General features: G+C 44.6%; 2 protein-coding genes across 10 annotated transcripts in view; one reads left to right on the top strand and one right to left on the bottom strand.

Annotated features, from left to right (window-relative positions):
- The window catches only part of ZKSCAN3 (zinc finger with KRAB and SCAN domains 3), a 25379-nt gene continuing 539 nt past the window's right edge, over positions 1-24840 (bottom strand). For 2 of the 9 annotated variants that reach the window (XM_037734860.1, XM_037734857.1), the window contains exons 2-6: positions 5682-6142; positions 4218-4347; positions 3281-3363; positions 2852-2975; positions 158-1315 (exon numbers count right to left, since the gene is read on the bottom strand). In XM_037734860.1, the coding sequence (XP_037590788.1) occupies positions 456-1315; positions 2852-2975; positions 3281-3363; positions 4218-4347; positions 5682-6083 (1599 nt within the window). In that variant the 5' untranslated portion in view covers positions 6084-6142 and the 3' untranslated portion in view covers positions 158-455. The other 7 variants (XM_017518428.2, XM_017518429.2, XM_037734859.1 and 4 more) reach the window with 7 other exon arrangements.
- ZSCAN31 (zinc finger and SCAN domain containing 31) overlaps positions 10734-24840 on the top strand; it is a 25803-nt gene continuing 11696 nt past the window's right edge. The window contains exon 1 of the mRNA XM_017518432.2: positions 10734-11630. The gene's annotated coding sequence lies outside the window, so the exon portion shown is untranslated. The remainder of the gene's footprint in view (positions 11631-24840) is intronic.

The following is a 24840-nucleotide window of genomic DNA, read 5'->3' as shown; positions in this document are numbered from 1 at the left end:
TACATTCAACAAACATTTATTAGCACCTGTGGAAAAGGCACAGAGGGGAATATAAGACTGTGAATCTGACAAACTGGAGGATTCATTAGAGTCAAAGAGAATGGTCAGAGAAGCAGCCCCCAACTCACAACCATCTACCCAGTAGACATCACAAAGTACTGGATTAGGGCAAGCAGCCAGTCTAAACATCCCATTAATTACAATGGGAGAGAACAAACCATTTCAGGTCTTACCTCTTCTAGACAACTTTCCCATAGTCTCCTATCAAGTATGTTTTGATTCCAAACACCTTCTAGAATTTAGAAGATAATTCATCTAACCTAGTCTATATTTTCTAACACCTGATAATGTGTAGCAGTAAATGAAGCCCAGTCCACAATTTCTATAATCAAGACTCCAGGGTGAGTGGCTTCAGATCGGTCACAAATGAGCACCGACTCGCATGGACGGCGTGGTCACTGTGATAGGATGTTTCTCCCTGCGTGGCTTCTCTGATGTTGAACAAGGTATGAGAGTCGGGTGAAGCCTTTTCCACATGCGTTACACTGATAGGGTTTCTCACCAGTGTGGATTTTTTTATGTTCAATGAGGCCTGAATTCTGAGTGAAACTTCTTTCACACTCATTACATTTGTAAGACATGGGAGTTTCAACATTTTCCAACTGGCTTTCCATCCTACTTTTCCAGGCATCTCCCTGCTCAGGTTCCTGAACATTTCTATCCCCAGTATGAATCCTCTGATGTCTCAGGAGATGTGAACTTCGCCTAAAGGCTTTGCCACACATGTTACACTGATATGGCTTCTCCCCAGTGTGGATTCTGTGATGTTCAAGGAGGCTGCAGCTCTGGCTAAAGGTCTTCCCACAGTCATCACACTCGTAGGGCTTCTCCCCAGTGTGGGTTCTCTGGTGTTTGATAAGGTCTGAGCTGTGACTGAAAGCCTTGCCACATTCTTCACACTCATATGGCTTCTCACCAGTGTGGACTCTCTGATGAATGACGAGGGCAGAGCTCCCAATGAAGGCTTTGCCACACTCCTCGCATTCGTAGGGTTTCTCGCCAGTATGGATTCTCCTGTGTTTACTCAGGCCAGAACTTTGAGCAAAACTCTTTCCACATTCATGGCACATGTGCCGCCTCCCTCCTGTGGCATTTTTCTGCTTTCTTTGTAACCTGCCCTCCTGTTCACCAGCTTCTGCACATGTAGGAATCTGGGCAATGTCTTCACTCAGGTGGCACGATATCTTCCCATGCTCCTTTTTTGGAAGCTCCTCGGCTGGAGGCAAGTCCCTGCTCTTAGTCTGTATTTCACCACCTGAAACAACAAATGGCCGGCAACTGTGGGTTACACCCTGCCCTGGGAGGAAAGTTGTGTGATGAGTGCCAGGGAGGCAAGAATGACAGAGGTCTACAAATGCCCGGGATGAGGATTTAAGTGCTAGAATAAGGATGGGAACAAAAAGGAAAAACAGAGTGCTGGGGAGGAGGGAGACCTGAGAATGGGAATGGGCCACTGGAAGGGTACAAACAGGGAGTGGAAGGATCCAGGACTATGCTAGGGATATATGTGGTCATTCTAAGCTCTATGAATGGTAAGGCAGGGCCATGCACCTAGGATTAGATGCTAAAGGGGTTGAACAGAAAGTGACAGTAAATGGGGCAAGTGGAAGGATTTCTGAAATATCTTTGAGAAAAAGCAATTGGGAGGCTAAAGCTGACAGATCACTTAAGGTCAGGAGTTCAAGACAAGCCTGACCAACATGGTGAAACCCTGTCTCTACTAAAAATACAAAAATTAGCCAGGCATTGTGGCAGGTGTCTATAATCCCAGTTACTTGGGGGGCTGAGGCAGGAGAATCGCTTGAACATGGGAGGCAGAGGTTGTAGTGAGCCGAGATCACGCCACTGCACTCCAGCCTGGTTGACAGAGTGAGACTCCATCTCAAAAAACAAAAACAAATGAAACAGTGAAAGTAGAGACTCAGAAATTGGGCACTGATCAATGAACAATATAGACAGTTTTCTGTGCTCATATCCCAGGCAGAGGCAAGGTCCCCAAACAGAATTGGATTCAGTGCCGGGAGATCTGTGCCACCAATGAGTTCTGTGGCCTCAGACAAGTCAGACAATCTTTTCAGCCTCTGCACCCTCATCTCTGAGGTCAGGGTCTATAGTCAATGTCTAAAGACCCTTCTAACTCTCACACTCTATGGTCCCAAGGCCCATTTCCTGAAGAGAGCCCCCAGATTTCCTCTTCAGTTAGGGATAGGAACAGAAGGACATCAACATTTACTGGGCATCTCCTATGAGCCAGACCTGTACTTGGGGTTGTATCGACTTCAACCCATTTAACTTAACTAGAATACTGATAGGGAGAGGAGAAAGCAAGGTCAGAAGGGGTAAGCAGGCTGGGTGCAGTGGCTCATGCCTGTAATCTCCACATTCTGGGAGGCCAAGGCAGGAGGATTGCTTGAGCCCTGGAGTTCGAGACCAGCCTAGGCAACATAGCAAAACTCTATCTCTATAAAAAATAAAAATTTAAAAAATTAACCAAGTGTGGTGGTCCATGACTGCATTCCCAGCTGTTTGGGAGGCTGTGGTGGGAGGATCACTTCAGCCGAAAAGGTCGAGGCTGCAGTGAGCCATGATTGTGCCACTGCACTCTATCCTGAGTGACTGAGTAAGACCCTATCTCTCAAAAAAAAAAAAAAAAAAAAAAAAGTAAGGAGCTGGTTAGTAACAGGCTTTCAGAAATGGTGATTGTGAATTCAAACATAATACAGCTCAACAGGTTCTAATACACAAAGAATGCCATGAAACCTTAAGAGGAATTAGTGTCCTTCAGTCTTACCCAGGGAGACCAGGCTGCCAAGGTTCTCCTGCTTTTCATCTCTACAGAGATTCACCTGAGATGAATCCTGCTGTGTCCATTCAGGGGTGAGGGTCAGGGCCACATCTTCCACTTTCAGCAACCCCTAAAGCAATAGGTAATCCCACTGAAGAAGGGGCTGACCAAAATGATGGAGTAGGGAAGATCTGGGAAGCACCCCAGCCCCACCCCTGCCAACAGCTAGTAATAAAACAGGAAAAGCCTCTTACGTGGGCACCTAAATGAAGTTATGATAAACAACCTCAAGATAGATGAGAAAATGCAAATCCCATCTGAGATCTGCATGGAGGATCTAGCATGGGGATAGAGGGAAACGGGGAGGGAGGAGTCCTCACAGGAAGCTCAACAGCAGTGAAAGGCATTGGGGGAGGGACAGGAGCTCCACCTCACCTGGGACTCTGGAGTAACCCTAGAAGCTACCACTGCATCTCCTCTGCAGTACCCTCCATGGGCAAACACAGGGACCTGGAGAACTAAGAAGGAAAGAAGCTCTGGAAGAGATGTACCCTGGCATTCAGCCTCCCTGCCTTGTGGAATCTAAGTCAAATATGTGGATTAACAGATTCCTGTCTCACTTGATTGAGCCCAGGAGTCTGAAGCTGCAATGAGCTATGATTGTGCCACTGCACTCCAGCCTGGGCAACAAAGCAAGACTCTGTCTCTCTAAATAAACAAATTCCTGCCAAACAAGTTTATACAGAGTATGCTCTTTTCCAAAATTCCCAGTCCCTACCAGCTCCAATCTTATGGCTAAAGATATCTGTGGTGCTCTGTAGATATATGAAAACAATGCAAAAAGGCAGAATCCTTGTTAGCATCAGTGAAATAAAAAAAACACAAAAACAGAAAAGCTTTTGATTTGAAGATCCTTTGAATTTTGCTAGTGATAGGAGGAAAAATTGGATTTTTAGTGAGTATGCCCTTAGTAACCGTTAGGGTGCTTTTCACTTTGGATTTGAAAAGTTAAGAGGAGTCAGACAAAGCTGGGCTATGAAAGGCAGAAATAAGGGCTGACTTTTACAACTTGCTAAAATTCAAGAGAGAGAAAAGTAAAGGACTACAGGTTTCCTTATTATTCCTTATATAACTTCAGGAAGAAAATTTTGATCCTGACCAACTGGGTGAAACCCCGTCACTACTAAAAATATGAAAATTAGCTGGGCATGGTGGTGCGTGCCTGTAGTCTCAGCTACTCGGGAGGCTGAGGCAGGAGAATCGTTTGAACCTGGGAGGTGGAGATTGCAGTGAGATCATGCCACTGCACTCCAGCCTGGCGACAGAGCAAGACTCCATCTCAAAAAAATAAAAAAGAAAAGAAAATCCTTACCTCTGTCTTGCAAGGGTTGGGATCCCAGAGCCTTCATTAGCTGAGCTTGGCTACTTTGTGACTCTGGGGATGGTGGCAACAGTGCCATCTTGCAACAGGGAAGCTCTTGCCCCTGGTCAACACCTGGAACCTAGAAATCATTTATTCTTATTTTCATTTATTCATCAAACACTTCCACAGTACCATCTATGTGGCTGGCACTGTTTCCAAGAGTATTATAAATGTTATCTAATTTAACGCAGAAAATAACAATCTTATAATGGAGGTACTATTGTAACACCCATTTTACTGACAAGGAAATTAAGGCACAGCTAGTTTAAGTAGCTAAGAAGTGGCAATGGTAGGATGGGAGCTCAGGTAGAATGATGCCAGAGCACATGTTCTTACCATTACTCTATGCTCCTTCATATATACATTTGTGCTTTTATGAAAATCCTTTGGAAACCGTGCAAAATTCTCAGAGAATGTTAATACCTTTTATTGTCTGAAAAGGGGATGACAATCTCTAGTTTATGGAGTTTGGGGGACCCAAATAAGATCAGAGCATGTGAAATCACCTAATACGGCCTGACATATGGTATGTCCTCATTAAATGCAGGCTTCCTTCCAGATATTTATAATACTATACAATTACAGTTTTCAAGTTAGTTTCTCATGTGCAGCTCAGAATTTCCCACATCCTTTATGAAGAATGAAGCTAAGAGACTTGCAATGACTTCCCGCTATTACAGGGCTCGGGTGTGATAGACCCAAGCCAAGAACCTTGGTATCCAGCTCTCTAGTTAGAAGGCTCTGGCCACACAGGTCCTCTGAGGTGTGTGCACAGGGACACATGATGATGCAAAGAAGAAACCATCTCATAAAACAGGGAAGGAAATGGAGGTAGAAATCGGCCCACTTTATACCAGAGGTCCATCATAACCAGTGGTCCATGAACTCCTTCCCACGTAGTCCATGAACTTGAATAGGACAAAAACTAATCTTATTTTTTACTGGTCTTTAAAAGAGAGTTAGCATTTCTTCAGTTACAAATGGAAGCAACAAATCAAGGTAGCATAAGCAGTACCCAGGTCTACCTCACCAATAGAGCCTGCACATGTTTTCACATCACATTACAACCAGGCAAAAGGGTACTTATCACTGCTTTGCGATTGCCAGTTATAAGGCCTGTCCCTAGGTCACATTATTTAGTGCAGTAATAAAAAACACACGTATGACTTTAATACAAATTTAATACAGTGCTAACTGTATGTTATGACTGCATCCTTTGTAATTCTTTATGGTTTATGTATTTTAAAAAAATTATTCTGAGGAGTCCAGGGACTTCACCTTACTGCCAAGGAGGTTCATGGTACAAAAAGAGATGGAGAACTCCCGGATCTTAAGGGGATGCCCCTCACTCGATCTTCAGATGTCAGGAGGAAACGGACCACAGCGCTGAGATACTAAACCTGTTCTTTCTACCTGCGGTGCCGGCTCATCCCGCCGCCTCTCCAAATACTCCAGCAGCAGCACCACCTCCTCCCCGCTCTCTGGATGCTGCTCCCGCACCCAGCTCTGCACGTTCCCCGGCAGGATGGTCAGGAACTGCTCCAGCACCAGCAGCTCCAGGATCTGCTCCTTGCTGTGCATCTCAGGCTGCAGCCACTGTCGGCAGAGCTCTCGGAGCCGGCTCAGCGCCTCGCGGGGGCCTGCAGCCGCCGGGAAGCGGAAGCCTCGGAAGCGCTGGCGCGAGCGTTCAGCACCCAAATCCAAACTACTGGGAAAACCGGCCTCTTCTTCCTCCACCTTTATGACCAGAAGCTCCGTCTGGTCTTCTGTAGACTGGGCGTCCAGGGCTGCTCTTTCACTAAATTCTCTAGCCATCCTGGGCCAAGGCAGTCCTCAGGCCTCACTCCAGCTTCCAGGGCTATTTCTGCAGATCCCTGGAAGGTGGGAAGTCATTATTAACCAGTAAACATGCAAGTTGTCCCCTCTCTCCTGCTCAGGAGCCCAGAGACCTCGCTGAGGAACTGCTGCAGAAGTTTCTCCATGTTCAATGCTTCCGCAGCTTAATCCTCTACACCACCCATGCCTGAATCCCACAGTAAGGTTCCCAAAGGATGTCCTGGGGTGATCCCGGACACCCCCAAACCCTGACTAATCAGGAAAGAAAATGAAAGTGGTGAGGATCCAGGGGACTTCCTGGACTCTCTAGGCAGCCCCTCGCAGCAAAATTGTCCAGAGTTAACCCATTAACAATCAGGTCTGGGTTGTCCAAATTCTAAGATGACCCTAATTTCCTGCCCCAATCCTCAGGACTTTGAAAATGAGATAGCAAGTCCAGACTGACTGGACTGATCCCAAGGAGCTAAATTCTACTGACAATCTCAATGACCTTATAAACAGATTCCTCTCAGAGCTTCCAGATAAGACTGCAGCCCTACCAACGCGTTGGCATTGGCCTGGGAAGACCCTAATATTGAACCCAGCTGAGCCTGCCTGGCCTTCTGACCTATAGAACTGGAACAAATAAACTGGTTTTTTTGTTTGTTTGGTTGGTTGGGTTTTTTTTTTTTCTTTTTGCTTCTTTGTTTTGAGATAGAGTCTCACCTTGTTGCCCAGGCTGGAGTGAAGGCATGATCTTGGCTCACTGCAACATCTACCTCCCATGTTCAAGAGATTCTCCTGCCTCAGCCTCCTAAGTAGGTGAGATTATAGGCATGCACCACCACGCCCAGCCAATTTTTGTATTTTTAGTAAAGATGGGGTTTTGCCATGTTGGCCAGGCTGATCTTGAACACCTGACCTCAAAAGATCTGCCTCAGCCTCCCAAAGTGCTGGGATTAAAGGCGTGAGCACTGCACCCAGCCCAGATTTTGTTTTAAGCTGATAAATTTGAGGCAAATGTTATACAGCAACAGAAAACTAACACAGTTGATACCATATCTGCAGGTTCTACATCCATACATTCAACCAGCTGGAAAATATCTGGGGGGGGGAATATAACAAAAACAACAATTAAAAAAAAACACACGAAAATACAAAATAATAAGTATTTACAAAGCATTTCTATTATATTTGGTTTACGAGTAATCTAGAGATGATTTAAACTGTACAAGAGAAGCTGAGCCTGGGGCACACTACTGCAGTCCCAGCTACTCAGGAGGCAGAGGCAGGAGTACCACCTGAGCCCAGGAGTGCAAGGGTGCAGTAAGCTATGATTGTGCTACTGTACTCCAGCCTGGGCAATAGTGTGGAGACCCCATCTCTTAAAAAAAATATGCAGGAGGATGTGTGTATGTTGCAGGCAAATACTATATACCATTTTACGTAAGACTTGAGCATCCACAAATTTTTGTATCAGTGGGGATCCTGGAATCAATCCCCCACGGATAGTGAAGCATAGCTGTATCAGGTCTTATCTGTGGTCAAGGTACTGCAGTAAGGGGAAGAAGAAAGAAAAGATAGAAGGCCCTAGACCAAAAGAAATAGGACTGAATTAACAAACCTTGGCCGCCTGCTAGTGAGACCATCAGTTATATCTGATGTAAGACTTGTCCAAAAAACTGGCATAATACTCATATTAAAATTCAGCTAAAAATCGAGTTTCTCCAGACTCTTATGATCTCTGGGCTGGAGGCCCTTTAGTTTCTCTCTGAAACATCAAGAAAGCAGAAAACATCACCCAGCCCTTGCCCTAGAGAGAGCACAGGCTGCCCCTGGTCTTTGCCACCTCCTCAATCTGCCACTCTCTTTCTTCCCCTTCAAGACCAGACTTCTTGAAAGAAAGCCCTCAGTCCCTGATTCTAGTCCTCACCTCCCACTAAGCCTTCCACACATTGTAGCCTGCAAACGGCCAACATCACTAAGATTCTGCCCGCAGAAGTAACCAAAGGTGCTTCCCTCGATTTCCATTTTCCATGGCCTCTTCTCAGGCAGCTGGGCTGAAGATACTGCCTACTTCCAGAAACTCACTCGTCCTTGATTCCTCCTTCCTCGTTCTTCTCAGCTCCCATCATAATCTGGTTACTGTTCTGAAGCCAGGTCTCCTGAGGTCATTATAATCCTGGCTTTACTACCTACTAGCTCAGTGCCTCCCTTTTTTAATCTGTAATAGGGATAGTGACAGCAAATAGAGCCATTGTAAGCATTAAGTAAGTGACTGTATAAAGTTCTTAGCACAGTGCCTGGTGTGTGGTTGTAAGGAACATGGCTGTGTTGCAGCCAGGCAGGCCTAGGCCAAGGTCAATAGCCTGCATGACTCAGCAGGACTGGAGTGCAGGCACACAATTTCATGCATTCTATAGTCACAGCTATGTAGCCATAACACGGGAGTCTCATCCCCTGGCTCTGAGCCACTGTTGTCTGTGAGCTGTACAAATGCGGCACCGACACTATGGAAGAGCTGCTGAATGAAGCCATGTCCCATCTACCTGCTGTCTCTTGAGTGTTCTTCCAGCTCCCTGCCCCAAATCCACCCACTCCCCTCGGACCTCAGCTGGGGCTTGACCCTGACATTTCGTATAGTGGGCAGGATGAGGTGAGCGGCTCTTCAGCCCCCAGGCTCCCGGACCAGCTATGCAGCCTCAGCATGAGCTGTGGAACCCAATGGCAGCCGTGCTGTGAGGATGGGCTCTGGTGGAAACATGGGCCATAGTGGGTAGGTCCTCCATGAGTGTGGAGAAGATGCTGAAGCACCTAGAAGTGCACAGCATGGAGAAGGAGAATACCTATGCCAGCAGAGTCAGATGGGCATTTGTGACAAGTGCCTGACCAGTCCCTGCTGGACACAGCACAGGGAGGAGGAAGAACCTCCATTATAAGCTCACCCAGTGGTCTGCCAGACAACAGAGCACGAACAGCCACTGGGTCCCAAGGGTGGGCCCAGGGACTCCCAACCGTGGGGAAGCACCGTCATGTAGTGCTTGTACCCCCACTGAGTTGCGGGAGTTAGGCAAGCAACATCAGCAGCACCTGGGGGAGGCCCTCCCTGCCTGAATTCTCTCTCTCTGGGACAAAGGAGCTGACCTATTTCCTGCTCAACCTCTGAGATGGATGAGCAGGTTTCTTTAATTACAGTGTGGACTGATGCCGATGAATTACCAAAAACTGTCAGTAGATGTCAATTGTATACAGGCTTAGTGCAAGTCATTCGGGAAAAGGGCATTGCTGCATGACCAGAGCGTTCCAGCTCAAAGATTACTTGCTGCAATCAGGCAGAAATGTAAAGCCTTTCCTGTTTGATTGGGAACTGGCCAAGGTGCCCAGCTTGCAGAGGACATCGGATAACCAAAGGCTGTATGTGGACTCGGCAATCCACCGGTCCCTAAAACCGAGCAGAGCTCCAGGCAGAACTGCATTTACTGATGGTTGTGAAAGCCGATCAGTGAAAGTGAAACCTGGTTCTTTGCACCTTGGCATCAGCTGCTTGGCTCCCACCTGTGCACCATGTATGCCTCTCCCATGCCTGAGGACATTCTGGAGATGGATGCTTTGCACAGCTTGGCAGCTGTGCTATCATAGATTTGATAGACCACTTGACAACAGAACTGGCATGGTGCCACTGTATGGTGTGCTTGACCAATGCATTCCCCTTAATTGTGATCACTCCAGAGAGCCAGTCTGTCGTCATGGGAGGACGACAATGGATATTCTTAGTGTTACTGCAGGGCTATATGCATAGCCCCATTATATGTCATGGTCTTATTAATGACGTTATGTTAACCTCTGATTCTCTTGCAGATTTAGAAGCAGGAATGCCCCTCTTGCCTGGGATTGGGATGATGCAGCTGAAACCACCTTCCTGGCAGCTAAACAGGCTTTTCAGCAGGGACAAGCCCTCAGGTAGCTGATCAGGAACACCCATTTAAACTTGATGTGCATGTTACCATAGAGAGTTTTGACTGGGGCTTCTGGCAGTGCACAGAGCACTTTAGAATGCCAGTAGACTTTTGGTCCCAACTTTGGAAGGGAGCTGAATGCTGGTATTCCTTGACAGAGAAGCAGCTGGTAACTGCATAGGCTGCCTTTTAGGCTCAGGACAGCATGGCAGGATGGGCTACAGTTGTTGTGTGCATGACTTACCCAACAGCAGGGTGCGTACACTCATGGTTAACAACCCACACACTGGGATGGCACAGACATCCAGTTTTGCAAAGTGGGGTGCCCACGTGGAACAGCGAAGTATGCTAAGTCAAGTCCCTTAGCAGCACAATTACAAGAAGGACCTACAGTCCTGATAAAAGATAAGGCCATGGGACCTGAGGCACCCCTAGACCCTGAGCCTTCACTGTTTAAGGAAGGGCATCCCCGCATTCCCACTGGGGTGTGGTACACAGATAGGTCTAGCTGGGGTGTTGCAGTCCAGCCTAGTACTGACAGCTTATGGTTTGATAACAGGTGTGGACAAAGTAGCTAATGAGCTGCTCAGGGCAGTGTGAATGGTGATCACTAAGAAGGTGATATTTACGGTAATCTGCACCAATAGCTGGGCAGTTTATCAGGCTTAACCTGTGGCTAACTACCTAGAAGTTACACAAGTGGCTAGTCACTGACCCACGTAAGGCCAGGCCACGTGGCCAGACCTATGGGAGAAAGGATGATTTCCTCCGACCAGGTATGGGGACAAACAGAAACCTGTTTTTGCCTGCCCCAACACCACTAAAGGTAGGGAAACAAAAAACTGGCTTAATATATAAAGCAACATTGGGGTAACATCATCATGGGGTGGTTGCCTGCCATAACCTGAAATGATTGCTTCTTGTATTACTACTGTGGCCTGAGTGCCCAGAGCTTATGTGTCAAGACTGTGTATGTATCAGCCCTGGGTGCCCAAAGCTTATATGTCAGGCCTGTGTGCCAAAAACTTATGTCTCCCTTGGCCTGGGGGTGGAGTGTAAGGTAAATGGATATGCTTTGGTCAAGAACAGGGCGAGGCAGATATCCAGCCCAGCATGACTCAGCAAGTTTGGAACGAAGGCGCACCACTCCACTTGTTATGTAACCTGTTTGTGTAAGCTCATACTTGGCTCGGAGCCACTATTGTCTGTAAAAGATATAACTGCCCTGCTGACGCTGTACATAGGGCTTGCGTCCAGAGAGAGAGAAATTGCTGACCATGGAAGGGAGAACTGGCTGCTTTGCAGACAGACGAGGGTGAGCCAGGAACTAACAAGCTTGCCAGGGAATACAGCTGTTGAGTGTGGGAGCGGCAGGAGGCCCATAGCCGGTTGCCGAGAAGGGCTGCAGCCTCAGAGGAGGCAGCTGAGACAGATGCAGACAATGTGAGGGAGCTGCAGCTGCTGCTGCTGAAGAAAATCACATTTCACCTGCCTACAGCTCCCTGTGTGTTCTTTCTGTTATCTGCCACCCATCCACCAGCTCTCCTTGGACCTCAGCATGGGCTGGAACCTGACAAATGGTACGACAGTGGTAAGTACATATAGATGTGGGCTAACAGTATCATTAACTGGTCTTTCTTCTTTTAAATAAGAGTAGGCCTGGTGGTTCTGTTCTTGACCTTTTCTCTCTCCACAATCTTCTCCAGAACTCTCGTTAATCAATTGCAAGGTTTAAGTTCTATTTCTAGGCTGTAGACTCCTGACCCCTATCCTGAGCTGCCTCCCATACAGTCCTATATGGAAACTGTGCAAACAAATCCAATTCAATATGCCCCAAACCAAACTGATTTTCTTGCTTCCTAATCCACTCCTTCCTCAGTATGGTATTCCCTACAAACAACAGGACCAGCCACCAGGCTCCCTCAGAGTCATCACTGTGTAATGGATTATTTTCACATTTTAGGAGGGAAAAGTAAGATATTCTGGAAGAGAGCCTATCCCAGAAGCCATGAGACCTGGGCCTGCCCTAAGAGGGAAGGGAAACCTGAGATTCCTATGAACCATCTGGACTAGATTTTAAACTAGAAGTGAGTGACTGCAAAATTATTTGACTGGACTCAGGTGTCAGTACATTCCTCCTTACTCAGTGGAATGGAGAGGCTACAAAATGTAAGGCTGGGCCGGGCACAGTGCTCACGCCTGTAATAAAAGCACTTTTCGAGGCCAAGGCAGGTGGACCAAGAGGTCATAAGATCGAGACCATCCTGCCCAAAATTATGAAACCCCGTCTTTACTAAAATAACAAAAATTAGCTGACCATAGTGGTGCATGCCTGTAGTCCTAGCTACTCGGGAGGCTGAAGCAGGAGAATTGCTTTAACTCAGGGGGCGGAGGTTGCAGGGAGCCAAGATCGCGTCACCACACTCCAGCCTGGCGACAGAGCGAGATTCCGTCTCCAGATGGATAGATGGATGATGGATGGATGGATGGATGGATGGATAGATAGAAACTGTAAGGCTGGTACAGAGAGTAGAGGTTACAAAGGGAAAAACAAATTGCAAGTATGTATCTTCCTGAGTCTCTATTCCTCAGTCCAACTCTCTACAGTTCCAAGGACCAGGGAATAGAAGGAAATTAGGAAACCGAGAGAACCCACTGACTGTTACAAATGAAAAGTACCAGAAAATACTTCTCCTAATAAGCTGCCACAAGAGATCTGGGGTACTGCTACACGAGCTAATAATACCAAAATAAGTGAGCCTAAATCTAATCCAGTCTTTAGATCCAAAAACCAATGTACAGGCGAAATACAGAAGAAAATTACATTAAAGGCTTTCAAACTTTGTTATATATTAGAATCACTGGGGAGCTTTAAAAACATCCTAATGCCTTGCATATAATCAAGATCAATCAGGCCAGGGCAGTGGCTCACCCTGTAATCCCTGCACTTTGGGAGGCCGAGGTGGGTGGGTCACCTGGGGTGAGGAGTTTGAGACCAGCCTGCCAATATGGTGAAACCCTGTCTCTACTGAAAATACAAAAATTAGCTGGGCATGGTGGTGCACACCCAGTTACTTGGGAGGCTGTGGCATAATAATTGCTTGAGTGTGGGAGGTGGAAGTTGCAATGAAAAAAAATCAATTAAATCACTCTCTCTGGGGGTGGGACTCAGCATTGGTAAGTTTTAAAACTTTCTGGGTGATTCTAATGTGTAGCTGAGTTTGAGAACTAATAAGTGAAACATACTAAAAAGAAGCAATCAACCAAATCCAGAATGTGACGCATTTTATAAAACAGAAGGTTCATGTTCTTCAACAAATAAATGGCATTTTTACCAAAAGGAGTGGGAGGGAATGGGAACTGTCACAGATTAGGAGACTGAACAGACTTATCAAACACAGGCAAATGGTGAACCATATTTGGACCCTACTGAAAAAAACACTGTAAAAAGACTGTTAAAAACTGTAAAAATGTTTGAGACAATTATTTGAAAAACAATATAATGATATCAAGGAATTACTGTCACTTTCATTGCATGTGATAATGATAATAGGGTTGTATTAAGAGAAAAGTCCTGGGATATAAGAAATTAACACTGAAGTACTTGCACCTGTGAGTGAACTAAAATGTTCCCATCTGCAATTTGTTATAAAATGAGAGAGAAGGAGAGATGGAATGAAGAAAAAAAAAAGAAAGAAAGAGGGCGAGAGGGAGGGAGGGAAAGGAAGACAAAAAAGGGAGGAACAGGGAAAGAAAGGAGAGAAGGAAAGAGGGAGGAAGTAAAATGGAAGGAGGGAGATGGGAGGGTGGAGGAAAAGGGAAGAAAAGGAGGGAAAAGAAGATGAAAGAAAATGACCAAAAGATGATGGCTGAAGCTGAGTCATGGGTTTATTGGTATTCACTGTAATATTCTCTCTACAGTTAAATGTGTTTAAATTTCTCCCCCAAATTTTAGAAAATTAAAGTCCTACCTTCTTTCCTTCCTGAAAATACAGTCAGTAAGCATTAAGGTAGGGTCAAGGAAGGTGAGAGAGAGCCATAGCCCAACCCAGAGTGAATCTGGAGCCCAAGTGGAATGGGGAGGGTGTCCACGGGGCGGGGAGACGAGAAAGTCTATGGCAGGTAAACAACACTGATACATTTTATCATTTATTCCACAGACTTCATTTAGATTTCACTACCTGGCCCCTATTTGGATCTGAGCCAAACTGATCACAGTTGGGAGGCACAAGAGTAGGAAATCCGTTGCAAACATAAATTATTTATCAAATCAGTAAATATACTAAAGATCGAAAAAGCAAAGTTTCTCTATCAGAAAAGAGTTACAAGTCTAGAAAAGAGAGTTCACCCTGTAAAAGTTGGGTTGAAATGAAGGCTGTTAGTATGAAGCCAGTTTCAGGCTAGGACGCTCCTGGAAGCTCAGAAACTGGTCGATCTCCAGCACTAAGCAGGACAACAGACTTCTGCTAAAACCAGGGTTCCTAGTCCTTTTTCACTGTTAAAAACTTCTATTGTTCCTCCTAATCTCCAGCCAAGAAAACCGTACCCCTGAGTCTTAAAGCCTTTGAGAGTTTGAGTATCACCATGTAGAACACAAACCAGTTTTGGTCTTTGCTTTGCAATAGGCTCTTTTTCAGAGGATCTTATTTTTCCCTCCTAAAATATAGAAATCATCCAATACAAAGTGAATTGATGAATGACACTAAAATTCAAAGCAACGGTAACAAAACTTAGTCCCTAAGATAATGCGTCATGATAGGTATAAATAATAGTAGTAGTAATAATAAAAGCAAATACCTTAAATCATGCTTATTCGGCACCTTACACATATTAATGCACTCAACCCTCACAACAACCCAGTGAGTTAGGTAATATTATCCCCATTTTACAAAATAGTAAAATGAGGCAGAGAGAGGTTAGGGACTCGTAAAAAGTCACACAGCCAATAAGTGGCAGAGGCAGGATTCGAACCAGGTAATCTGACTCCAACGTTCTGGCTCTTGGCCAGTACCACAGAATAATTTAAAGACCCTGAAACTGACCTTGTCACCAGGCAGTGCAAAAACGTAACGGCTCCCATTTTCAAGGCTTGTCTATGTGACCCATGCATCCCGTCTCCAAAATACCCTGAGGAACAGACTGAGGCACCCAGGAACGGCTCTAAACAAGGGACACCCATGGTGGGCTCTACGCGGGGCGCGGCGCACCACTTAGTCCCGCCGCAGGGCGCCCTTCCCCCCACGGCTTCTCGCAGCGTCTCCGTCCTCGGGGGCCGAGGCTGCGGGAACCGGGGGGAAGGGCCTCCCTCCTCAAACTCACACACACCTGCAAACGCACCTCTACCCGGGACAAAAGAATGGCAGGACCCACAGGAGGAGAGCCCCAGAATGAGACTTAACCCCGCAATGGAAAGCGGACGCCCAATCGGCGCCCCCTACTCACCCCATACTCACAAACTGCCCGAAACTAGCAAACCCCCGCGGGGCGGGGCGCAGAAGCCACTTCCGGGCCGCTCTAGCCACGGCCCTGGCCGACTCTGTCGTTTGCGAGCTCCGCACCTCGTGTCCCCTCCCCTTTTGCTATTAAAGAGACTTTAAAATGTTTATTTTGCCAGCTATACCAAAGGGAGAAAGGCAAAGTGCAGAACTCTTTCCATAGTTTGCTATATTTGCGAATAGAAGAGGGTAAAAAGAAACTAAATTATGTTTGTGTGTGTGGCACAAAGAAGCCCTGGAAACATAAATTGGAAAATTAATAATGGTGGTCACCTGTGTGAGGTGAACAGTAAGAAACTGAGAAGGACAAGAGTGAGAAGGCAAGTGTTATGGTGGAAGTTTTAAATGTGCTTTTTAGAGTTGATTGCATTATCTAATTAAAATATTAATTCTAAATACTTTTAAGGAGCATGCTGCGAGGTTTACATAGAAAATCCAAGATAATCTAACACTCAAATTATATTAATTAATAAAAGAGTTGGCCGAGCGCGGTGGCTCAAGCCTGTAATCCCAGCACTTTGGGAGGCCGAGGCGGAGGGATCACGAGGTCAAGAGATCGAGACCATCCTGGTCAACATGGTGAAACCCCGTCTCTACTAAAAATACAAAAAATTAGCTGGGCATGGTGGCGCATGCCTGTAATCCCAGCTACTCAGGAGGCTGAGGCAGGAGAATTGCCTGAACCCGGGAGACGGAGGTTGCGGTGAGCCGAGATCGCGCCATTGCACTCCAGCCTAGGTAACAAGAGCGAAACTCCGTCTCAAAAAAAAAAAAAAAGAGAGTTTACCAAGGTTGCTGAACTTTTTCAAAATTCATATTCACAACATTTTCCATCAAAATTATAAAAGTACAATTTTTAAAAGACACTTATTACAGAAGAAAAGAAATGCAAAACATACCTGAATGGAAACATTAGAAACTTTATTCATTAAGGATAAGCAGTTGAAATATATGCCATGTCCATATATATGCGAACTCAGTATCATAAAGATATCATTCCTTCCTAAATTATTACATAAATTCAGCACAAAGCAAATCAATATTCAAACTGTGCTCAGTGGAACTTGACTAGTTGATTTTAAATTTATATGGAATAGTGAAAGAGTGATGAATCTAAGACATTTTTTAAACAAATGAAGGAGCTGCAGAAACTTGCCCTATATAATTTATTATAAATTTATAAGAGCTAAGACAAAATAGTATTGGCACAACTGTAGACAGACCAACAAAACAGAATTGAGGACTGAGCAACAAACATGTATGTTGGCTGCTTGATATGACAGAAACTGCACTACAAATCAGTGAAGAATAAAGGAGCTACTTGATAAATAGTACTGTGATATTTGGATAGCTAAATGGGAAAATAAAATAAAATTGGGTTTCTACTTTAGATGTTGAACAAAAAATCAATTCCAGTAAGCAAACTTTCACACTTTTAAAAGAAAATTTAGAATCATTCAAGCTTGTTAATGCAGCTCATAAGCTACTCCAACTCTTCTTTGTTTTTAGTGTTCCGTCAGCTCTCCAAATGAGGTAAGATACAAGCCAGTCCCTTGGGCCACCCTCCAAAGAGCCAAAACACAGGATGCATGCTCCAATCTTTTCTTTCTCCCAAGGAAGTAGTCACAAGCCAGGGCATTCTCTCCTAGCTCTGAGCTGTGCCCACTTTGGGGAAGGGCTGACATGAGTCCTATGGTTTGAAGTTTGTGTTCCCCCACAATTCTTATGTTTAAACTTAGTCCCCAAGGTGATGGCACTAAAAGATGAGGACTTGGGAGTGATTAGGTAATGAGAGTTCTGCCCTTATGACTGGGGTTGGTGCCCTTATAAGAAAAAGCTGGAGAGAGCCTATTTGCCCCATCTACCATAACAGGACACATAGAAGGCACCATATCTATAAAGCAGAGAGAAGCTTTCACTCTATGCCAAATCTGTACTGTCTTGACCTTGGACTTCTCAGCCTTCAGAACTGTGAGCAATGAGTTTCTGATGTTTATAAATTACTCAGTTTAAGGTATTTTGTTATAGCAGCCTGAATGGACTAAGACATTGTGTAAAGTGAAACTGTACTTCTTACACATTTCAATGTAGCTGTTTTGGCTTTAAGGTAACCTAGGGTACTGCAACTTTTATTTATTTATTTATTTTTATTTTTTTTTTATTTTTATTTTTTTTTGCGATGGAGTTTTGCTCTTGTTACCCAGGCTGGAGTGCAATGGCGCGATCTCGGCTCACCGCAACCCCCGCCTCCTGGGTTCAGGCAATTCTCCTGCTTCAGCCTCCTGTGTAGCTGGGATTACAGGCATGCGCCACCATGCCCAGCTAATTTTTTGTATTTTTAGTAGAGACGGGGTTTCACCATGTTGATCAGGATGGTCTCGATCTCTTGACCTCGTGATCCACCCACCTCGGCCTCCCAAAGTGCTGGGATTACAGGCGTGAGCCACCGCGCCCGGCCCAACTTTTAAAATTGATTCTGGAATTCCCATAAAGATATGTTGATCCATATACAATTGTTAATCAGTGTTTCTCTAGGGGAACAGGGCTAATACTTTCTATTCTGCCAACTTTCTGATGTCACTCCTAACCCAGAATTTTAAATCCAGTGGAATTGTTCTTCAAAAATAAGAGTGAAATAAAGATGTTTTCTATTAAATTAAAGCTGAAAGTACTTCTCCATCAGACTTGCATCTGCACTGCAAACCAACCAACCTAACCAAAACCAAAACTAAACCCTAAAGAAAAATGAAAAACTTCAGGCTGAAGGGAAGTGACAGCTGGAAACTCAAATCTACAGGAAGACATGAAGAGCATCAGAATGGTGAATATGTATGTAAATATAAAAGCCTTGCTTTTTAGTTAATTTTCTTAAAAAACAAGTGATCATTTAAAGCAAAAATATTTTAAGCTGGCAGTTATAATGTGCAGGTAAGTAAAATATATAAGAATAGCACAACAAAAGATGTGTATATTAGTTCGTTATCATGCTGCTATGAAGAAATACCCAAGGCTGGATAATTTATAAAGAAAGGGGGTTTAATTGACTCACAGTTCTGCATGGCTGGGGAGACCTCAGGAAACTTGCAATCATGGCAGAAGGAGAAGTAACATATCCTTCTTCACATGGCAACGGCAGAGAGAAGAATAAGAACCAAGCGAAGGGGGAAGCCTCTTATAAAACTATCAGATTTCATGAGACCTTACTATCATGAAAATAGCCTGGGGAAAACTGCCCCCATAATTCAATTACCTCCCATAGGGTGGCTCCCACCATATGTAGGGATTGTGGGAACTACAGTTTGAGATGTGGGTAGGGACACAGCCAAATGATATCATTCTTCCCCAGGCTCCTGCCAAATCTCATGTCCTCACATTTCACAACAAAATCATGCCTTTCCAACAGTTCCAATAAGTCTCAAGTCAACGCAGCATTAACCCAAAAGTCCAAGTCCAAAGTCTCATCTGAGAAAATGCAAGTCCCTTCTGCCTATGAGCCTGCAAAGTCAAAAGCAAGTTCGTTATGTCCTAGATACTATGGGGGTACAAGCATTGAGTACACAAACCCATTCCAAATGGGAGAAATTGGCCAAAACATAAGGGCTAAGGGCCCCATGAGAGTCCGAAATCCAATAGGGCAGTCATTAAAACTTAAAGTTCCAAAATGATCTCCTTTGACTCCATGTCTCACATTCAGGTCATGCTGATGCAAGACCTGGGCTCCCATGGCCTTGGGCAGTTCCACCCTTGCGGCTTTGCAGGGTACAGCCCCCTCCCAGCTGCTTTCATGGGCTGGCATTGAGTGTCTGCAGTTTTTCCAAGTGCAGGGTGCAAGCTGTCAGTGGATCCTACCATTCTGGGGCTGGAGGTTGGTGGCCCTCTTCTCACAGCTCCACTAGGCAGTGTCCCAGTGGGGACTCTGGGTGGGGACTCCAACCTCACATTTCCCTTCTGCACTCTCCTAGCAGAGGTTCTCCATGAGGGCTCTACCCCTGCAACAGACTTCTGTCTGAACATCCAGGCATTTCCATACACCCTCTGAAATCTAGGTGGAGGTTCCCAAACCTCAATTCTTGTCTTCTGTGCACTTGAAGGCCCAACACTACATGGAAGCTGCCAAGGTCTGGGGCTTCCACTTTCTGAAGCAATGGACTGAGCTGTACCTTGACCCATTTTAGCCATGGCTAGAGTGGCTGGGATGCAGGGCAGCAAGTCTTGAGGCTGCATACAGCAGGGGAAGACTGAACCCAGCCCAGGAAATCACCTTCCTCTCCTAGGCCTGAGACAGGCTGCTGTGAAGGTCTCTGACATGCCCTGGAGGCATTTCCCCCATTGTCTTGGTGATTAGCATTTGGATCCTCATTACTTATGCAAATTTCTGCAGCCAGCTTGAATTTCTCCCTAGAAAATGGGGGTTTCTTTTTTTATCATATATCAGGCTGCACATTTTCCAAACTTTTACGCTCTGCTTCCTCTGGAACACTGCTGCTTAGAAATTTCTTCCACCAGATACCCTACATCATCTCCCTCAAGTTCAAAGTTCCACAGATATCAAGGGCAGGGCAAAATGCCACCAGCCTCTTTGCATAGGAAGAGTGACCTTTACTCTAGTTCCTAAAGAGTTCCTCATCTCCATCTGAGACCTTCTCACCCTGGCCTTCATCCTCCATATCACTATCAGCAATTGGTCAAAGCCATTAAACAAGTCTCTAGGAAGTTCCAAACTTTCCCACATTTTCCTGTCTTCTTCTGAGCCAGCCAAACTGTTCCAACCTCTACCTGTTATCCAGTTCCAAAGTCACTTCCATATCTTCACAGCAGCACCCCACTATTTCCAGTGCCAATTTACTTAGTTTTTTCTCATGCTGCTATAAAGAAATACCCAAAAGTGGGTAATTTATAAAAAAAAAAAGAGGTTTAATTGACTCAATTCTGCATGGTGGGGGAGGTCTCAGGAAACTTACAATGATGGCGGAAGGGGAAGCAACATGTCCTTCACGTGGCGGCAGGAGACAGAAGAAGAGAACAGAGTGAAGGGGGAAGCCCCTTATAAAACCTCAGATTTTGTGAGACCTTAGTATCATGAGAATAGTATGGGGAAAACTGCCCCGATGATTCAATTACCTCCCACTTGGGACCCTCCCACCACATGTGGGGATTATGGGAACTACAATTAAAGATGAGATTTGGTTGGGGACACAGCCAAATCATATCAATGGGCAAGAGCAAAGAAATAATAGTGTTGTAAGTTTATGTCTATATTTGAAATGTAAAGTATTAAATATGAAATTAAGACTAGAATGTCAAGTGACACAATATTATTTCAAATTAGGCTGTGATAAATTAAAGATGGGTATTGTAATTACTGTAATGGTCATCAGATTCCAATATATTTCAACTGCAGCACTTACTTATTCAGAAGTGGGTTTACTGTTAGGTCTGTAAAGCATAAGTGATTCTACACTTGCATGTTTCTTCAGATACCCTGGCCTGGTATGATACCTAGCCATGTGTTTTACATGGTTCATATGCTTGTAAAATTTGAAGGGGAAAAAAATGGATATTTTAGCAACAGGTGTTTAAACCACTGTTTTTGTTTATTTGTTTATTTTCATTTCTGATTCCCCATCTCTTATTTTTCTCTTACTGAGTGGCACTGAAATAGCAACAGGGAATTTTACCATCCGGTAAGGGGACACTATCTTAGAAATAAGTCACTTTAACTGCAATTTGAAAAGATATTTTGGTATGATTTAAGCAATAAATCTAAATTACAAAATAAAATTATTAAAGAACTGAGAGCAAATTTAAATTTAAAAAATGGAGGCTGGGTGTGTTGGCTCATGCCTATAATCCCAGCACATTGGGAGGCCAAGGTGGGCAGATCACCTGAGGTCAGGAGTTCAAGAGCAGCCTGGCCAACATGGCAAAACCCCGTCTCTAGTAAAAATACAAAATTAGCTGGGCATGGTAGCACACAACTCTAATCTAAGCTACTCGAGGCATGAGAACTGCTTGAACCCAGGAGGCAGAGGATGGAGTAAGCCAAGATCGAGTCACCATACTCCATCTCCTGGGAAAGAGAACAAGACTCCTACCGTTCCCACTGGAGAAAAAAAAAAAAAAATTAATGGAATGTGAGAAACAAAAGCAATAAAGCTAATAAAATCAATGGAAATTATTCTGACATCAGGAAGCAAATTACAGCCAAAGAAACAATGTCAAATTATATGAAATCAGCAATTCCTTAAGAAAAAGAACTAAACTTTGAATGTAGTAAAAAATAAGCTCTTGGTCAATTATCTAATTAGTGAAGAAAAGTGAATGACTGAACACATTGAAAAGAGATTTAAATTTCTTGTACATTTTACAAAAAATACTGATATTGACAAAGACAACATAATATGCCATTGACAATGAGGACATCTAAAACCAACTAGTTAATGTGTCATCACCACAGAGATTCTCAGATTAGTCCCCACACAAAAATTTTAATGTCCTGAAATCATATAGCTCATAATTGAAAGAAACTTGATAGAAGTTTACTCATATGTCAATAATTTTTAAAAGCTTTTGATCAACCATGGTAGAGGAAAGCCTACATTAACTTTTTACTCGTTCTAGAAAAATTTCAATTATGAAATTAACATACAAAGAAGCAGTCCAAGAACATAAAGCCAACAAATAAGGGGACCAAGTTACTGTAGAGGTATCAGGCAGTTAAATAACGAAAATATTTTGTTATTTTTCTGATTTTTGTTTGTGATGTTTAGAAGACTTTAAAATATGTAGTATGGCCAGGTGTGGTGGCAACGGCTCACACCTGTAATCCCAGCACTTTGGGAGACAGAAACAGGAGGATTGCCTGAGTCCAGGAGTTTGAGGTTGCAGTCATCTATGATCACACCACTGCACCCCTGCTTGGGTGACAGAACAAGACCCTGTATTTAAAAAAAATTGTAATATGGGGGCCGGGCGCGGTGGCTCAAGCCTGTAATCCCAGCACTTTGGGAGGCCGAGGCGGGTGGATCACGAGGTCAAGAGATCGAGACCATCCTGGTCAACATGGTGAAACCCCGTCTCTACTAAAAATACAAAAAGTTAGCTGGGCATGGTGGCGCGTGCCTGTAATCCCAGCGACTCAGGAGGCTGAGGCAGGAGAATTGCCTGAACCCAGGAGGCGGAGGTTGCGGTGAGCCGAGATCGCGCCATTGCACTCCAGCCTGGGTAACATGAGTGAAACTCCGTCTCAAAAAAAAAAAAAAAAAAAATTGTAATATGTAATTTTTCATTCTTTGGGGTCTCACACTGTCACCCAGGCTGGAGTGCAGTACCACAATCTCAGCTCATTGCAACCTCTGCTTCCCAGGCTCTGTAATCCTCCCACCTCAGCCTTTCAAGTACCTAGGACCACAGGCATGGGCCACCATGCCTGGCTAATTTTTGTTATTTTTGGTAGAGATGGGGTTTCGCCATGTTGCCCAGGCTGGTCTTGAGCTCCTGAGCTCATGCAATCTGCCTTCCTCATGCAATGTGCCAGGATTACAGGCATGAGCCACCATGCCCAGCCCATTTTCCATTCTAAATCTCAATTTTCATTTTTTTTTTTTGGAGAGAGGGTCTCACTCTGTCACTCAGGCTGGAGTGCAGTCGCACAATCATGGCTACTGCAGCCACTGATTCTCCCTCCTCAGCCTCCCCAGTAGCTGAGACTAATAGCATGGGTCACTGTGCCTGGCTAATATATTTTATTTTTTGTAGAGACAAAGTCTCACTATGTCATCCAGGCTGGTCTTGAACTCCTGGACTCAAGAGATGCTCCCACCCTGGCCTCTCAAAGTGTTGCGATTACAGGCGTGAGCTACCACACCTGACCTAAATCTCCATTTTCATACCTATGGTTGTACTTGCAATTTTGAAATCCTTTTCTCAAATAGGGTCTCTTGAATTGTATAAGCTGGATCTCCTTATGACTGTATTCCTCTTTACATTATCAACCCCATGAGGGTGAGGACCTTGTGCTCTTCATAATTATTACATCCAGCAAACCTCTGGCACAAAAATTGGATTCAATGGGAATCTGTATAATGAATGAATGAGTTGTAAAAAATCAATTCAACCTCTTAATACTTAATGTGTTATCTGTCTTCTCTGTTTCTATTGCTACTGCCTTGATTTGGTCTCTAACTATCTGTACCCTGGATTCTTGTAGTAGTCTCCTAGCTGCTCTCCCTGCCTGTAGTCTCATTTCCTTACAGTCCATCCCCACATGGCTGCCAAGATAGAATTTCTAGAGGCAAATTTGATCAGATTGCTCAAATTCCTTGGTTAGGGATCCAAAAAAAGTAAGAGCTGGTGCCTCTACCACATATTCCACTCTCCAGTCATGCTAATTAGCCCAATTCTTTGGATGTACCAATCTCAACTCAGTATTGCTTTTGTACATTTGATTCCCTCTCCCAGAAATTTCTTTCCTTTGATCCTTTTCCCATGCACACTGGCAGATTCCTGCTGCTTTTTGTTTTGCCCCATTAGTTTTCCTCTTCTATCTTCCATGCCACGAATTCAATCTAATACATACATTTATTTTTTACATGTGTACTTAGCATTTTCTATGTTCCAGAGACTATTCTCATCGATTTACAAGCACTCATTTTATTTTACTTCATTTCACATGCCAGTCAGTTTTACCTAGTTACTTGTTTACATGCCCTTCTAGACTTTGAGATTCCAGAAGGCAGAGGTTTGAGAGTAAAAAACTAACAAAACTACAACAAAAACAACTCTGTATTCTCGTCCCCACCATTACCATCTCCCCATTGTGATGTCAAAGAGACCAGAGGAAGCGGACAGACTCGGGGAAGAAACCGTATCAAGTCCCTTCTGTGAGGACGAACAATAGCGATGCCATTTTACAACCTTGATGACTGTGTTCTCAAGGAACAAAGCAAATGTCGGAGCAGAACGGTCCTAACCGCAACAAAGCCTAATGGTCCTAATCACACCTGTCTCAAATTGTAAAGTCCCCAGACAGTGCCAACTAGCCAGCACTTCCCCAACCCCTCCCCAATAGAAACTTTGTTATAGGGCCCGGCGCGGTGGCTCAAGCCTGTAATCCCAGCACTTTGGGAGGCCGAGGCGGGTGGATCACGAGGTCAAGAGATCGAGACCATCCTGGTCAACACAGTGAAACCCCGTCTCTACTAAAAATAAAAAAAAGTTAGCTGGGCATGGTGGCGCGTGCCTGTAATCCCAGCTACTCAGGAGGCTGAGGCAGGAGAATTGCCTGAACCCAGGAGGCGGAGGTTG

The sequence above is a fragment of the Cebus imitator genome, unplaced genomic scaffold (genome assembly GCF_001604975.1).
Source record: "Cebus imitator isolate Cc_AM_T3 unplaced genomic scaffold, Cebus_imitator-1.0 Scaffold681, whole genome shotgun sequence".
NCBI classification, from domain to species: Eukaryota; Metazoa; Chordata; class Mammalia; order Primates; family Cebidae; genus Cebus; species Cebus imitator.
Note: the sequence above shows the minus strand (reverse complement) of the source record. Positions and strands in the feature narration are given on the sequence as shown.